General features: G+C 41.5%; 1 protein-coding gene and 1 pseudogene across 1 annotated transcript; one reads left to right on the top strand and one right to left on the bottom strand.

The window, feature by feature from the left end:
• LOC127103083 (probable uridine nucleosidase 2) overlaps positions 1-16669 on the top strand; it is a 41781-nt pseudogene extending 25112 nt beyond the window's left edge.
• Positions 16670-17580: 911 nt separating this feature from the next.
• Positions 17581-18038, bottom strand: LOC127103082 (gamma carbonic anhydrase 1, mitochondrial). Its single transcript, XM_051040372.1, has 2 exons — positions 17811-18038; positions 17581-17721 (listed from the first exon to the last, which is right to left on the bottom strand). Exons 1-2 carry the CDS (start codon positions 18036-18038, stop codon positions 17581-17583), a joined length of 369 nt encoding a protein of 122 aa, XP_050896329.1.
• Positions 18039-18241: the final 203 nt, after the last annotated feature.

Genomic DNA, 18241 nt, shown 5'->3' with positions numbered 1-18241 from the left:
AGCCTACAAACAGAACTATTGCATTCAAATCCACATCAACACAATCCCAAAAATTCTCAAATAATTTACACCTAAACAGGGGATATTCAAGGTCTACCATGTCAAATTTGAGCTCAATTGGGCAAATGGAACCATGTCAATGAAAATCAACAAAAACAGACACAATTATAGGCTCCAAATCACAACATCAACACATGCTTCCACTTCAAAAATTCATAACTCAATGAAAACAAAAAAGAAATGGATGAGACCAAAACAGGGAGGTCCTAACAGGTGTATACTACAAGCATGCCAAATTTCATGATCATACAGTACCATATGAGCATTTCTCAATCAATCTACCAACCTATATCACACAAGCTTTCACAATTGGTCAACAGAAATGAAAAATCACAAACAATTTGAAAATGCAATGAAAAATTCCATAAAAATTCACAAAGCATCTTAACATGTTAATGATTCACCATGCAAAGTTTCACATCATTTCAACAAGTATAGACCACTCAATTAAATCCAGCAAATTGACATAAGGAGGTGTGACACACATTGTCACACCTAAGTTACAAAATTCACAACTACATAACCAGGTATCAAAAATGCATGAAATTTACATGGAAATAAACCTCATCCAGTCAAGAATCATCACAAAAATTGGCAAGAATTTATTTTACATCATGTGCATTTCACAATGGAATTAGTCAAAGGTAGCAAAAATGGACATGTATGGAAGAACCCTAAGTCAAATACTATTTACACCAAGCACAACTTTGACCAATAGGTCAAAAAAATTCTACACAAGTCAAGGAAGTCAACACAACAACTCTCACATTTTTCTGAGTTTTCTACATTTTTCTATGAATTTTTAAACATGATTATGTATTTTTTAGGATTTTTTAGAATTAATTAAAATTAATTAAATGAAATTCAGTAATGGCATTATTGTAATTCTTTGCGCGGGGGCGGTAAACTTGGAATTCAAATTTTCAAAACGTTTTATGGATCAAACGACTCAATCTCATCATCTTCAACTCACAGATTTTCCAGAAACACAAACGAGGCTCAAGAACATGAAATTCACGAATCCTAACCAAAATGCACGAGAATACATCCGTTCGAACCGTATGATCAAGGAGAATACGAATATGCTTTCCAATCGTCCTAACAACTCCTAAATCCTGTGAATCGAATGATCTAGGGTTTTAGATCCAAACTTCGAGTTACGATTTCTAAGCCTACAATCAACCATCTGCAATTCTAAGAGTATCCTCGTGATCTACATGACATGCCCTACCACACGCATACAATAATTGAACGAAACGCGACGATCGGATTTCGAAGGTACCTGTTATGCAGTAGTGAATTCGATGGAATTGGCGCGTGTTTGGATGAAACAGAAGCAGTGCAAGCTCGTGGCAGCAGTATGTGAAGCTCAGGTTTGCTTAACTTTGCTCCTGTTGCTCGAAATCCACAATCACCATGTGAGGACCTTGAATGTGCAGCTGCAAATCGTGGATCTATAGAAGCCAATTCCACAAAACAGTTTGAGAAGAGGTTCAATAGAAGTCGCAGCAAAAGGAATTGCTCAAATTGATGAAGAAATGAGAGAGATTTGATCCAATTTGCAATGAGGAGTTCTTGAGAAAAATTCAGAAAATTGGAGGGAATTTTGATCTAGATTTGTGAAAATGTGGATTCTGTTATGTTTAGGGAGTAATTAAGCTTATATATGATATCATAATCCATGCTTAATCAAGGTAATTAACCAAATTGAGAGATTAGCAAATTGTGCATTTTCACTCAAAATGGCCAAAACACCCTTCCTTCAAATCAGTCCATATACCAGCTCCATTTTGGTTCAAGCAAATCCAAAATATCACATGTGATGTGTAGAAACAAGTCCCATTTCCATTGGTCATGTATTTTGCAATTTCACCATGTGGTAGAAAAATGTCCAATTTTGCATTTTCATTCTTCGAGCCAAATCTCAAATTATGAAGCCTAGCCATGAAATGATGATTCAAACACATTCCAAATGCCATTCCTGAGGTGTTGCAAAAAGTCCCATCTCAAAATTCCAAATATTTTGACATTTGGACAATTTTGCCCCTGATCTAATTTAACAGTCCAGTTGAAAAGTGACTTTTTGCATTGGCCACCTTTGGAAAAATCCAATGATGCACCCTTGAAGTACATGTCAAATGGAGTTTGTGCATATAAAGAACTTGCAATTTGGACAATCCATGTGGTAGTTATGGCCTCCTGATTACGGGTCTTTTTTGAATTTCGTCTGACCATATCTTGCAAACCACCCATGGGATTTTTTAGTTCTTGGACTTTTTGGAATGGTGAGAACAAGATCTTCAACTTTCATGTTGGACAAAATTCCATTTGAAGCTTGTATGATGCAGTTATTTTGAGGAGAAAAAGTTTCCATTTTGGGCAGCTGAAATTACAGGTCGCCTGCTATTTTTGGAAACTTTCTGTCTGACCTCCAAATCTTCAACCTTGGTCTTTGGCATGTCAAATGAGACTTATATGGACATGAATGAGGCCTTTCAAACCATTTCCCACCTTCCAATCCATAAAATCGGGCACAGTTGACCACAGTTGACCACAGTTGACTTTCTAGGGTTTCTGGTTGACTGAACAATGACTGTTGACTTCTGAGCATCCAACCTTTGGCCAAACCATTTCAAAATGATCCTTGGACCATATGAGCTTGAAAAAACCAACCCTAGGGCTTTGTCTTAATGAAAATGGCACTTGCTTGCTTGATTGACTGATTCTCCTGATCAGTTAGACCTGATTCATCAACTGAGCTTGCACTTAGGCAAATGGACAATGCAATGTTATGCAGTGGACATTGTTAATGCTATGACCTAATATGAAATGAATGTACAAAATGGTAGGGTGCAAATTTGAGGTGCTACAGGGTGCTAATACCTTCCCTTCGCATAACCGACTCCCGATCCCATTCTCTTTGGTCGCAAGACCATGCTTTTTCCAGGTTTACTCTGAGCGTTTCCTTTCCCTCTTTTGGGATAAATAACGCACGATGGCGGCTCTGTTGTTCTTGTTTTCCCGCCAGTTTTTCGCGTAATGCGACAGCTGGCGACTCTGCTGGGGACATGAAGATGTTGACCTGTGCTGATCCATCTTCCCTAAGCGAGTCTCTCCTAGCGCTCTCTAGGTTAGGGCTTTGGTTGCTTTTTGTTGTGTTATTTATTGCATTCATTGTTTATTGTTTGCATGTATTGTTTGCATTAATGTTTGCATTTATTCATATTCATCTGTTGTGCTGGTTGTGCTTCTCTGCTTGGGGTGGGAGTTACTCGAGGTAAAAGGCCCAATACCCAGGCTATGAGTGAAATCTAGGAAACCTAGGAATAGAGTGATTCATGGGAAGCGGGTGGTGTACGCCACTTAGCGGAACATTGACATCACGAGCAGTTCAGACTCTGATGGGGTATTATCGGTGCATACATCTGGTGTGCACGAGATGATATTCTTGAAAGGGTTGTTTATCCTGCGTTTCTCTCGACCTTACCCTGGCCTAGACAACACCCGTGAGTAAGGAGGGAATGATCATTTTAACAGGTACAGTTGGTGACCAGTTGGTGACTTGTGGTTTTGTTGGTGACTCGGTTTTCTCAGATTGGGTTCATATGGCAGTTGATCAGTTGACTTTGGGGTTTCAGATGAATTGTTGTTCAGAGTTTGAGCCGAAGCTTCGATCCTGTGTTCTGAGATGCACAGCCTGTCAGTCCTGTCTGCATCATCTGCATCATAGCATGTTTACTTTCAAAAGAAACGCAATAAAAAAAAAGAATTGAAAAAAGAAAAAGAAACAAAGGAAAAATTAATCTCTGCATGCATATCATTTCTCAGGTACATTCCAGAGTCTGTTCACTGATAGATCCGGGTGCTCATTTACAGATGAAATTGTTGGTTTCACTCGGTACTCATTGCTCTTATCTACTGTGTCGTTGTTGCAGATTGCTATCTTCTGAAGACGAATCAGGCTCTTTGAATGCCTGAGAAATGATCATTTCATGTGCATCATATGCATTAGCATCATACTCATAACATTTGCATAACAGGTGTTCTTGTGCCGACTTCTCACTCTGGTTCTTGTGTCAGGCAGGATAGCTGATCAGAGACCACATCGGTATTCTACCAGACTTAATCAACGAAGGAGCATGGATCAGGTTCAGACTGAGTTGGCTGAGATGAGGGCGAACATGGCCCAGTTCATGTCAATGATGCAGGGGGTTGCTCAGGGTCAGGAGGAGCTTAGAGCCCTGGTTCAGAGACAAGAGACTGTGATTCAGAAGTCCAACCATACTTCGCCTGTTGTTGCACCTGCTCATGAGAACATCAATGTTGCTGCTCCCGCTAACGACTATGCCGTCGGGGATGAGTTGAGAGGAATAAGGATCAATGGACAGCCTCTTGCTGCAGAGGTCAATGCCAGAGCTACCCGGGCTCCAGTTCGTCATTCTTCTCCGATTGTTGACAGACAAGAGGACATGTTTACTCTCCTCAGTGAGGACGATGACGTTGTGAGAACCGAAGAGAGGGATAGAAAGGTTGATGCCCTTGCTGAGAAAATCCGAGCCATGGAATGTCAAAACTCCCTCGGATTTGATGTTACAAATATGGGGCTAGTAGAGGGTTTGAGGATCCCGTACAAATTCAAAGCGCCCTTATTCGAAAAATACAACGGTACTTCCTGCCCTCGCACTCATGTGCAGGCATACTATCGGAAGATCTCTGCGTATACAGACGACGAGAAAATGTGGATGTACTTTTTCCAAGACAGTCTGTCTGGAGCGTCTTTGGACTGGTACATGGAGCTCAAGAAAGAATCAGTTAGAAGCTGGAAAGATCTGGGAGAAGTCTTTCTGAGGCAATACAAGCACAACATGGACATGGCGCCGAGCCGAACTCAACTGCAGAGTTTGTGTCAGAAATCCAAGGAAAGCTTCAAAGAGTACGCCCAGAGGTGGCGTGAGCTAGCCGCTAGAGTGCAACCTCCTATGTTGGAGAGAGAGCTGACTGACATGTTCATTGGAACCTTGCAAGGTGTGTTCATGGACCGCATGGGAAGTTGCCCGTTCAGTAGCTTTTCTGATGTTGTTGTCTGTGGGGAAAGGACCGAGAGCCTTATCAAAGCAGGAAAGATACAAGATCCTGGCTCTTCAGGTTCTTCGAATTCTAAGAAGCCATTCTCTGGGGCACCCAAAAGGGGAGAGAGTGAAACAAATGTTGTGCACCGTCGAAGGAGTGCAAACAGAGGACCATATCGTCAGGTCGCTGCTGTGACTATCCCAGCAACTCAAACTCCACAGCAACAGAGAAGACCAACTCAGCAGTATCAACATCAGCAACATCGTCCTCAACAGCAGGCTTACCAGCCTCCCTATGATAATCAAGCCAATACGGGTAATGAGAGGAAGAGGATCATTTTTGACCCGATCCCTATGTCATACTCAGAGTTGTATCCCTCTTTGATAGAGCGGAACTTGATTACTCCCAGAGACCCGCCGGCTATACCCGTCAACCCTCGGTGGTGGTATAGGCCTGAGCAGCATTGTGTGTATCATTCGGGTGCTCCTGGTCATGACGTGGATAGTTGCTTTCAGTTGAAGATGAAGGTTCAAGACCTCGTGAGGTCAGGTATTCTGAACTTTGAAGACTTGGGTCCCGATGTTAATCCAGCTTGAAGATAACAAGTCCCGGGCTGGCGCCGACTTTTATTCTAAGGGTTGTTCAACAGCAGAAGTTGCTGATGCAAGAGATTCTGACAGTTGTCATCCCTGGGGGGATCTATCACAATTGGGTCACTGTGGGCGTTCCTACAGTTGTTCATAAGTCAGAGTAATAATCACTTTGTTTAAAAACCCTTCTCCCATGCCAAAAGGAGAAGTGATGACATTGTTGGCAACATTTTATGCAATGATATTTTCATTCAAATAAATGCATGTTAAAACATTTGTTTTTTCCATTTGTTTTCCCTTTTCGCTTTTTTACATGAAATTTGTGATCACAAAAAACCCTAAAAACAAGAATAAAAGCAATCTTTTCATCTGCATAACGATTGTCTTGTTTGATTTTCAAAAGCTTTTCATATCAAAATCATTATGCAGGTTGTTTCTTAAACCCATTGAACATAGTGATCCGACGTCATCTCCCAATTTTGAATTCCCTGTATTCGAAGCGGAAGAAGATGATGTTGAAAGGATTCCTGACGAGATTTCCCGACTTCTTGAGCAAGTAAAGAAGATCACTCAGCTGCATCTCGAGAATCAGCATAACAGCCAACTGGGGCATTAACAAAAAACAAAAAATGGAAAGAGGAGGGTAAAAAAAAATCAATCAAAAGAAAAAAAAAGAATCAAAAAGAAAAAAAGTCAAAAGAAAGAAACAAAAGAATAATAGCACCCTCGAAGTCCCAAATTGACTGATGCTGAATGGATTCAGAGTCGTCACAACCAAGTGAATCCGATCGAAAAGAAGAGATTAACTACCATGCGGCATGGTCAGTTATATTAGCAGAGAGTGAAAAAAAGAATTCGACAAGAAGGTCAAGCCTCGTGTGTTCCGAGAAGGTGACCTTGTGCAAGAAAGTCTTGTCTCTCGCGCTCGATTCCAGGGGCAAGTGAACCCTAAGCTATGAATGTCCATATGTTGTCAAGAGAGCCTTTTCAGGCGGTGCTTTGACACTTACAACAATGGATGAAGAAGTTCACTCGTCCTGTGAATTCCGATGCAGTCAAGAAATACTTCGCCTAAAATAAAAAATAAAAAAGCAAAACAGCTCGCTAAGTCGAACACCCCAAGGGGCGACTTAGGCAAAAAGGAGCGTCTCGGTGGATTGAAAACCCGAAAGGGCGATCCAGGCAAAAGTTAGAGACATTGAAAAAAGAGTCTGCATCCCGCTAGATTGAGCACCTCACACTGGGGCAATCTAGGCAAAAATTAGGGATTTGGCAAGTAACTGCATCCTGACAAGACTGTGCTCTATATCCGTCATCCGTCAGGGATTCTCGATTCGTCATCGACTGAAGCTCCGAATACATCGAAAATTCGGAATGGTAGAGGAAAGGTCATTATGTTCAATGTAGCCCTCTCCAATATATATCACCGATTTCAGACTTGTACAGATCTATGGAGTCCTGCCCTTTGCAGACTACCATTCCATCACATCAATTTGAGCTTTTATCCAATTATTTGCACTCTTCTTTGTTTCAACTCAACAAACGTTTTGCATGTTTTAATTGATAAAGTATCATTGTTTTCAAAATAAACAAATTTTTCAGAAGTTGTTCTTAAACAAAGTGAACATTCACAATGATGGAAGGATACTTAGGAGATCCGCAGTGCTCTCCCAAGGGTGGTATGATTACCAACAGGTAAGACATTTGTTCGTATCTCGAGCATAACTGTGTTTTTCCTGTAGAACCTCTTATGGTTTCTCCTCAGCGAGGTTTCCCAGTGCAGTGTTGGTTGAAGTTGTTCATCTTCATGTCCCCGGCAGTGCGGCATTCGTCCTCCAGGTCCCTGTTAGCTCTATGGTGGGGCATCCCCAATAGAGTGTTGTTTGAGCCCTATCGTGGGGCATCCCCAGCAAGGTTGCTGTTCAAATACTTTTGTGGGGGCAGTTCCCCTAGTAGAGTGTTTACTGAAGACTTTAGCTTTCGTCTCTCCAACAGAGCAGTCTTCTCTTCTCCCCGGCATGGGTGCTTTTCTGTGAAGATTCAGTATTTGGAGGATTGACATCCCAGTACTCCGTCATTTTCTCGGATAAATCCTCAACAGAGTTGCTGGCATGATGAACTTTATCAATGCCTATTTATCCTCACCAGAGATCTGGTTGATTCTTGGTATCTCCGTTCTCCAGCATGAGTGAGAAGTCGGTACTCTCCCCGCAGAGTTTTCTTCAAGCAGAGTCTCCCCACAGAGTTGGAGTATCTGATCTTTGGGCTCCCCAGGGAGTGTTCATCATTTTTCATTTTGCATATAGTGGTCATTGCATCCTCAAATTGCGTAGCATTTCCATTCAATATGGAGCATTACGCCATAGAAAAATTCAAACATATGCATTCATGTGTTCGAAACCCATCAGACCGTATCCCCGGCAGAGGCGGATTCTCGTTCAACATCTGTATGGCACGTTTGCTACAGTTGCTCCTGGCAGCATTCAGGATTGATACCCCCCAGAGAGGTTTATTTCCTCATCCGTCGGTGAAAGAAAAACCTGGTTCTACCCAGTGGTCTCCTAGCAGATGTGGGTGTGTCTAATCTCTCCATGTAGAGTCGACCCCTTAAGCAGAAAGTGTCTGTCATTTCCTTCTGCGCTCCCCACTGAGTTATATCCTCGTGGATGACGGTTGTTTCCGTTCCCTCCCTACACACCTAATGGGATGGGTTTTCCCTATTGAGTTATTTCCTCATTAGGATGAGTCTTGATTCAGTCTGCCTTTTTGGATCGATCCTAAACTGGCTTTCTTGTGGCTGTTCCTTGTACTTCCCTGGGGCATAAATGAATAGTTGCTCACTAACCGGCACTCATTCATCTTTTCCTCGGCGGAATTTGTGGCCTCTACCTACAAGCTGGTAGTTGTAAAATCCCACCTTCATCCCCTAGCAGAGGCAACCTTTGTGGTTCATTCTGGTTGTCGGCGGATTTTGCGGTCTTCTACCTACTATCTGGTAGTTGTAAATCCTTTTTCTCACTCTGTCTCTCAGTAGACTGTTTGTTGGCCTCTACCTACAAACCGGTAGTTTTAAGTCCTATCTTTGTGGTTTTCTACCTACTAACCGGTAGATGTAATCCCCTCTTTGCAGTTATCAGTACCCAGTTTGCGGTATTGATAGTCTTGTCCCCTCTGGATACTTGCCTTGATCAAGCGGTATTTTCCCCAGTGGGTCTTCCCCTTCCTTTTGGATACTTGCTCCGAGTAAGCAATTCTATCCTGGGTGGGTTCTCTTTCATTCACCATTTGCTGGTAGTGTTTGTAGTTTACCCTTTTGATTGGTCATCTTTGCATACCTATTTCTGGTACCCCGATGCCTTTCTGTTCGGTCGTTTATCCATTTAACAACCTACAACCCGGTTATGGATAATCTTTCATGCGAGTGTATTATCTACGTTTTGACGGCTATAGATAATATATCTCATGCGCTCTTTGGTCAGTCTTTTGAATGTTTTCACCATCAGAGTAAGATTCGTATTCCTCGTGGAATCGGATGTCCATCCTTTAACAAGTTTGCGTTCGCTCTCTTCAGGATGATGTCGGTCGCTTATCCATTTAACAACCTACAACCCGGTTATGGATAATCTTCCATGCGAGTGTATTATCTACGTTTTGACGGCTATAGATAATATGTCTCATGCGCTCTTGGGTCGAAGTCGTCCTCCCCAGTCGAGTAAGGTTCGTATTCCTTGTGGAATCGAATGTCCATCCTCTAACAAGACTGCTTTTCTAGCCCTCTTCAGGATGTTGAGTGTTTTGGAAAGCAAACCAATTCACGCTTTGGTCGATCACCTTTTTCATACCTACAACCTGGTATCCTTGGTGTTCCTTCCTGTGTGCTCGCTGTCGTGACCTTGATCCCCAGTGAGATCCCCTGCAAGTGTGTAGCTTTGCCCAGACATGTAGATGTCAGTATCCTGTCAGCACCCGCGTGTGTTATTTCCTTGGTGTCGGTAAATACCATCTTTCGGTGCTTTCCCAGTCATGCGTAGTGTCTGGTCTTCTTTGGTGTCGGTAAACACCATTTTTCGGTGCTTTCCCAGTCATGCGTAAGTGTCTGGTTTTCTTTGATGTCTGTAAACATCATCTTTCGATGTTCGTAACGTCGTCCTCCTCCCCTAGTGAAGTAGCTATACTCCTCTCCGTTGGTGTCGATAAACGTCGAGTTTTTCCTATGCGTCCGTTGGCGTATAGTTGATATCTTTCCCCACAGGGTCGTCCCCAGTTGAATCTCCTCTCCGTTGGTGTCGATAAACGTCGAGTTTTTCCTAGTCGTCCGATGACGTCTAGTTGCTTATTCCCCGCAGATCATTTGGTAATACCATATGGTTCCCCTCAGAGTTTCCTCCTCTCCGTTGGTGTCGATAAACGTCGAGTTTTTCCAAGTCGTCCGATGACGTCTAGTTGTACCTTTCCCCATGCGGATTTACCTCTCCGTTGGTTTCGGTAAACGTTGAGTTTTTCTCAGTCGTCCGTTTTGCAGGGTTTGATACTTGAGTTTGAGCCTTAGTGGCTTGCACCTTGGTGCATTGGCTTGTGTTTGTCTGTGTATAGTTAATTGTGAACCATTTGCTGTTTAGTTCTGTGATTGGTATACTGATTGTATTTGATTGATTTCAGGTACATTAGTTGCTAATATTGCTTTGCTTTGCTTGATAAGCAATTTGCACTGAGGTATAACATTCTTGTCTCCATGTAGTCTGGAAGACTTGGCCCGTTACTTGGCCAGGCACCTGTCTGAAGTCCTCCTTAAGAGGCGATGTTTGTGCTTGTTTACTTTTGTCCCCAAGCAGGTAAAGACCTCTATGAGGCAATTGGCGGATATAAGAGATATGCAATCTATCTCCCGCTATTCTGTTGAGTCGTCCCTCTGCTCACACCACTGTGTTGATGCATTGAGGATAATAACCCAAGATCTTGTACATTGTACAGTTGTGTCAGAGTCTTAAGTGTAGAAGGGTTCCCACTTTCTGGACCCACACTTCATTGTCTAAAGCTCTCCCTGACCAGGGATAAGAGCTGTGAAGTCTCATCTTCACTCACCTTTCATCTGGCTTCACCTTGACTCTCAATGTCAAGGTTAAGAGCTAACCTTACCTTGATACAGAGGCTTGTTTGTCGAGGTTGACATGACCCCTCGACTAAAGCCTAGCCTTGATGTTTAAGCCCCTTGTTGGTGTGTTTATTTCATGCTGTATGTGCTTGTGTGGTGTGATTGTATCCCTTAGGTTTGCTAGACTCCGCATAATCTCGTTTGCATGTCAATTAAGGTAGCACGGTTCCTTCGGATAGGACTTCCTTTCTTGCTTGAGCTTTCCTAAAACACAAACAAACATTATCCCCTCTTAAGGATACGTCAACTCCTTCTACTACAGGTGAGTAAGTCTCCAAAGGTCGAGCATCCGGTAGATTGCGCAGTGACGTTATCCACTTAAAAATACAAACCAACAAGAATAGTTTAGCCGAACTACGGCAACTCTGATTCTCATATCCAGATGAGATACGTAGGCACGAGATGCGATGTCTTGTCGAGTTTGACTAACGACTAACACTAATTCTTTTCTCTCGCTCTCGTTGGGATTGAGACCTTCCCCTTCTCTTGCCCTAGTTGCAATCGAGACCATTCTTCTTGTTGTGTGCTTGGAGTCTGGTATAAGTCCATCAAGTGGCATCTGGTTTCCAGTGTGGGTGCGTTTTGGTTCGGAAGCCGATGTAAGTCCAGCGTTTGGCATTCGGGTTCCATGTTTGCCCTTGTTCGTGTGGTTTTGTTTGTGCGCGTGAGCCGAGCTACGAATGCTCTGATTCTTCTTCGTCCAAGAAGATACGTATGCATAGGATGCAACATCCTAGCGAGCATGTGTTTTCCCCAGGTCGAACTACTTTGACTCTGATGTCTATGCTTGATAGACTAAGTAGGCCCAGGATGCGATATCCTGCCGAGTCAGTCTTGTTTGTTTTCTTGTGTCTCTTTCAGCCTGTATAGATGTTTATTTGAGCAGTGTTTTAGCAACCATTTCCCTTCCTATTGTGCGTGGATCTCGTCGAGTACGACGGATGCGTAGGGGTGCTAATACCTTCCCTTCGCATAACCGACTCCCGATCCCATTCTCTTTGGTCGCAAGACCATGCTTTTTCCAGGTTTACTCTGAGCGTTTCCTTTCCCTCTTTTGGGATAAATAACGCACGGTGGCGGATCTGTTGTTCTTGTTTTCCCGCCGGTTTTTCGCGTAATGCGACAACGGCCCCATCAAACATTAAAGTCCACTTTTCGTCTGAATCAGGTCCCTCTTCAACAACTGGCTCTTCACAGTCTTTCATCTTGAGGAACATGATGTCTTCATCTGGAAAATCAAACTTCATCGGCTCATAATCTTCAACTGGATGTTGAGCAAGACAGTCTTACAGAATACTCCCCTTGATGGCTTTCTGGGAAGTATACTAGATGTCGTACTCTGTCTTGTACCATTTTCCAACGAGCAACTCTTCCGGTGAGAGCTGGCTTCTCAAATATATACTTGACTGTATCCATTTTGGAGATCAGTAAGGTTGTGTGAGACAACATGTATTGTCTCAATCGCTTAGCAGCCCATGCAAGTGCACAACATGTTTTTTCAAGCATTGAGTATCTCGACTCGCAATCTGTGAATTTCTTACTCAGGTAGTAGATGGCATGCTCTTTCCTACGTGTCTCGTCGTGTTGACTGAGAACACAACCCATGGAATTGTCTAGTACTGTCAAATACATAATCAGCGGTCTCCCTGGGACCGGAGGCACAAGGATAGGAGGATTCTGCAAATACTCTTTTATCTTCTCGAACGCCCTTTGACAATCATCATTCCACCTGATAGCCTGATCTTTTCTCAACAATTTGAATATTGGCTCACACGTGGCTGTTAGGTGAGAGATGAACCTTGCAATGTAGTTCAACCTCCCTAAGAAACCACAGACTTGTTTCTCTCTTCTTGGCTCAGGCATTTCCTGTATCGCCTTCACTTTAGCCGGATCCACCTCAATCCCTTTTCCGCTAACAACAAAACCGAGTAGTTTTCCAGATCTCACCCCAAAAGTACACTTGTTCGGATTAAGCCTCAGCTTGAATTTCCTCAAACGCTCAAACAGTTTCTGCAAATTCACCAAATGTTCTTCTTCTGTCTGAGATTTAGCAATCATATCATCAACATAAACCTCGATTTCATGATGAATCATATCATGGAACAGAGTCACAATCGCTCCCTGATATGTTGCTCCGACATTTTTCAGACCAAACGGCATCACCTTGTAGCAGAAGGTGCCCCATGGGGTTATGAATGTTGTCTTCTCCATGTCTTCTGGTGCCATCTTAATTTGATTATAGCCAGAAAAGCCATCCATGAAGGAGAATAGCGAGAACTGAGCTGTGTTATCCACCAAAACGTCGATGTGAGGTAAGGGGAAATCATCTTTAGGACTAGCCCTGTTCAGGTCCCGGTAGTCAGCACACATCCCTACCTTTCCATCCTTCTTAGGTACCGGAACGATATTTGCAACCCATGGCGGATAATTTGTGACTGCTAGAAACCTGCATCCAACTATTTTTGCACTTCTTCCTTTATCTTGACAGCCATCTCTGGTCTTGTTCTTCTGAGCTTCTGCTTAACCGGAGGGCAACCTTGTAATGCCCCGATTTTTATTAAGTGTTATTATTATTATTTTTATAATGTTTGATTTATAATTATTTCGGTAAAATATTTTATTGTGTGTTAATATATTATTAGAGTTTAATTCTGAGAATTGTGGTATAATAGCTATTGGGCCTAGTGGTGTATATAGTAATTAAGGGAGGTGTAACAATTAAGCCCATTAGTTAGTTTTTATTTAATTAAAACAAAGAATAGAAATAGAATAGAAATAGAAAGAAGAGAAATAGAAAGAAGTAGAGAGAAGGAGGAGAAAAGAGAAGAAAAGAGAGAAAAGTTAGGGTTTGGAGGAGGAAGAGGAAATTGGAGAAGAAGAGCATCATCTTGATCAACCCAAGCTTGCTAGAACACTATAGAGTAACTCAATCATCATCTCTAAGGTAAGGGTGTGAGTTATCATTTCCTATAATTATGAAAATGATGGGTTTTATGTGGGTAATGGTTGTTAGAGGATATTGTTGGGTTTTGATGTTGTGATTGGATTCCTTGCTTTGAAAATGTTATTTGTGTTCTTGATGTAGTGTTGATTGTTTGTGATTATTGAACATGTATCAATTCTTTGCAAAATGTTAGGGTTAGGTTTAGAAGAATGATAAATAACATTGTGTGTTGTGTTGTTGTTGATGGTTTGGGGTTGATGTATGTTGTGAAAAATATGCTATTGTGTTGATGAATCAAAGTATGAGTAATTTCACAAATTGTGAATTTAGGAAGTGTTGGAAATTAATTGAATGATGTTTAGAATGATGAAATAAAAGTTAAATTGTGGTTAGAATGGCTTTGTAATATTGAAAATATTGTAGTTCGTTGAATTCTGAGAATGAGACTTTTTACGGAATCGAAATCGGAGGTTCGGAAGGTATTTAACGGTCAAAAACGCATTTTCTATGTTTCCTGCTAAATTCGCGGCGCGAAAAACAGTTCGCGGCGCCAACTGAGTTGAAAACAGAACTCTTTTGTAAACTTCAAAAAGTCATAACTTTTGAACCGTAACTCCGTTTTGGTCCCCGTTCGAAGCGTTGCGAAGCTTATGAAATTTTCTACATGTTGTTGATGTTTATATGCCATTATAAGGGCTTATTTTAATAAGTGATTATTTTGGAAAAGTGGTTAATAATTGATATAGTAGGAAGCCTATTTGATTAATGAGGAATACCATTTAACTATAGTGTGTAGGTGTGCGATGTAAATAAACATAGCATGAGGTTGAATTACCTAAGAGATTGTATGATGATACAATTGATTGTGATGAATATTCTCATTTGTTTTATATATAAACATATGTATGAATGTTGGTGAAGATGATGTGGTGTGAATGCTTTTATGCATGTGAATGGCGACGTGGCCTAAATGGCAATAGCGACGTGGGCTTCGGCCATTGTGATGAGTTATGTTGATGCGATGATGATTTTGGTGTATGTGTATCATTTATCATGGAGTCACATACATTTGCATAAGCGACGTGGCCTTTTGGCAAAAGCGAAGTGGGCATAAAGCCTTGGCCTTGATGGCAAAGCGACGAGTCGGTACCGCATAGCATTTGCATAGTTGAGTCACATATGTTGGTTATGTTTATTTCCGCATTTTGCGATAATTGTTGTTATGTGACGGTTTATGATGTGCGGTGATATTTTACGATGATGCGATGAATCGTAATGTTTTATGATGGATTGATGAAATGTTAAAGTGATGAGATGCTATGATGTAACATTGGTGTTGTGGATGATTATTGACTTTGTTTATGATTAAATACATAAGCATTCAAGTGAAGGATTGTGCGATGTGGTTACAATATTTCTAACTTTCCGAATTTACTTATATATTGCTTATCATTATCTTGATTATATGATTTGAGTATCTCACCCTTTTGTTGTTGGTCGTTACCTTTATATTGGTAACTGTCATACCCCGATTTTGCTCCTGAATTTTTTATGAGGTTTGGTTTTGATCCAAAGTCATGGTGTTGTGATTGTGGATACCTCTATGGTCTGGGTCATCTGAACAACCAAGTTTCTTGTGTTTCTAACCACTTGCCAGTCATGTTATTGGTTCATGGATACTATAACCTTATGGTCTTATTTCATGGTTTTGTTCATACACATTATCAGTCAAGTTATTTTCTTTTCAAAAGTCAAACATTCAAGTCATGACTAAACCAATTGTGAAAACCAACTTCAAACCATTTTGTTAATCCGTTTCAATTTATTTCATGTCATTGTAGACCATTACATGTGAGTCCATACAAGAAAATACAAGAAAATACAAATTTTGACATTTTGACCAACTGTTGACTTTGGTCAATAGTTGACTTTTTGGTCAACTTTGACCAAAGTCAACCCAAATCCATTAAACCTTAAATTCACCCATAATTGTCCATTGAATATCCATTTACAAAGAAGATCATAATTGACACCGACCCTGGAATTGATGATGCTATGGCTATATTCCTTGGAAACGTTTACAACTATCTATGGAAACGTTTACACTACTCTTGCTACCAGAAATGCCTTGCATCTTTTGGAAGTTGCTGGAAGAATTGATATACCAGTTGCTGAAGGATCCCATGTCACATTAACTAAAGGGACGAAACTTCGCATTATAGATTTCGTTCATGGTGCAGATGGACTTGGCAACCAAAACTTTCCTCCACCAAATGGGAAACCCATTGAAGAATCAGCTACTGAATTCTTGCGAAAGCTGACCCTGGAAAAGTCACTGTGGTGGCGTTGGGCCCTCTTACAAATATTGCTTTGGCTATACAGATGGACCCGGAATTCGCTAAGAACATCGGGAAAATTGTTCTGCTTGGTGGATCTTTTGCAGTAAACGGCAATGTGAATCCAGCTGCTGAAGCAAATATATTTGGTGATCCAGATGCTGCTGATGTTGTATTCACAAGTGGTGCAGATGTATTGGCAGTTGGAATAAATGTTACTCACCAAGTCGTATTGTCAGGTTCTGATCGAGAAAAGTTAGCAAGTTCAAAAGGAAAATTTGCTCAATACCTGACCGGAATCTTAGAGGTGTATTTCTCTTACCATTGTGACGCATACAACACCAATGGAGTTTACCTTCATGACCCAACAGCGTTGCTTGCAGCCGTTGATCCTTCACTTGTAACTTGCACAGAGGGTGATGTTAGAGTCCAAACCTGCAAAAAGAAACCAGTTGTCAGGTGCATGACTGGAGACTTTCAGTTTGCGGCGAATAGATTCGAGCAGGAAGCGGATTGATTCTACAAATGATACATTCAAAGAGCCAAGAGCCAGAGAACCGAGACTGTATCGTATAAGCCTCTTCATGGAGGAAAAGACAGAAATAAAAGGAATTTCTGGTGATGCTTCACCATGTCCCCAATAATAAGAGGCGACAGGTCCGACAATCACCGTTGATGAGCATGCAATGAGAAATTGTGTAACCTAATAACAACCAAACAGGTGAAAGAGGATAGCAACTCCAATATGTGGTGTGTAATGGATGCTATATCCGCAACAGCGATCACAGATTACCCTCTTTTCCATGAGGCTATATGAACAACAGTTAAAAGCATGACTCTGTTATATTCTGTTAAACTAAATTTGTTAGTGTTAGTTAGTGAATGTCAAAAATGTTAGTTGATAGGTTGTTAAATTCTAGTGAGGCCATCATAAAAGGATCACAAGCACAATTCAACTTCATAACATTTACATAGATTTGCCTCCCTTGTTCTAGTGTCGTTAAAAGAGAGCAAGCCTTGACAAGGGTAGCGAAAGTGTGTGCGCCCAATTGCATTCCAGCAAGCCACATCTGATGGTACACAAAAAGAGCATGCTCTTATTCCATTTTGTCCAGTTAATCGATAGCTGCAGCCCCAAACTCAACTCGTAAACCAGGCTATTGCTTCAAGTCCCGAGTCTCACTAACAACTTTGTGAACTAGGTCCTCTAGTAGGGAATGATTCACATCAACAATGGATTCAATGAGACAATAATATCCTTGTTCTGGAGCTATAATATGAGCTGGGAGCTGATTGTCAAAGACAGTATAAATTTTATCACCACCGGGTCGCACGCCATCAAAATGGTCTTTGAATGTTTGATCAAATGAGCGGCATATTTCCATAAAACTTTCCCCCAACATCAGCTGCAACAGGCTTTCCACAACATTATTTAGGGAGGTTAATCTCTGGAGGTGTGTCTTGAACAGCGCCGAGTACTGAACCATCTCCAGGACGAACAACCTTCTTGCCAAGAACTTTCACAGTTTCAATCTCATCCAGTGGTTTTGCATTTTCAGCAGCATGAGCCTGAGCCAAATTGGAATAATTTAAGGCTGATTATGAGAAGAATGCCATTTTATCTTCTGTAAGCTTCCTCAGGAACCTTGCTGGATTACCTCCTCAACCTCTCCACAGGGGATCCTGGTATGCTGCTTGACAAGAGCTCCAGCAACAACCATGACATGTTTCTCAACATACACACCATCAAGTAAGGTCACGCCCATTCCAATGAATGCCTCATCCTCAACAATACATCCTTGTAACACAACAGTGTGACCTACAATGACATTATCTCCAATGATAGCAGCTTTGGCTTGCAGCGGCGGTAGTAGCGTTTGTGTCATGGTTGCTTGCTGTATTTTGGAAGTTCGTATCGGCTGCGTTTTGGAACTTTGGTGCATTAGCTTGTTCATGTTTTCATGAATTTGTTAGAGTTGGAATGTTTCAATTTTAGCTCTGTCACAATTTTGAAGGAGGTTGAGGGTTGAATGGTTCATGGCTTAGTTCTTGAAGAATTCTGCCGCGACTTTTCATGCAGGAAGTTAGT

Source organism: Lathyrus oleraceus, chromosome 7, assembly GCF_024323335.1.
Source record: "Lathyrus oleraceus cultivar Zhongwan6 chromosome 7, CAAS_Psat_ZW6_1.0, whole genome shotgun sequence".
Taxonomy (NCBI): domain Eukaryota; kingdom Viridiplantae; phylum Streptophyta; class Magnoliopsida; order Fabales; family Fabaceae; genus Lathyrus; species Lathyrus oleraceus.
The sequence above is the reverse complement of the archived record's forward strand: the minus strand, read 5'-3'. Positions and strand labels throughout refer to the sequence as shown.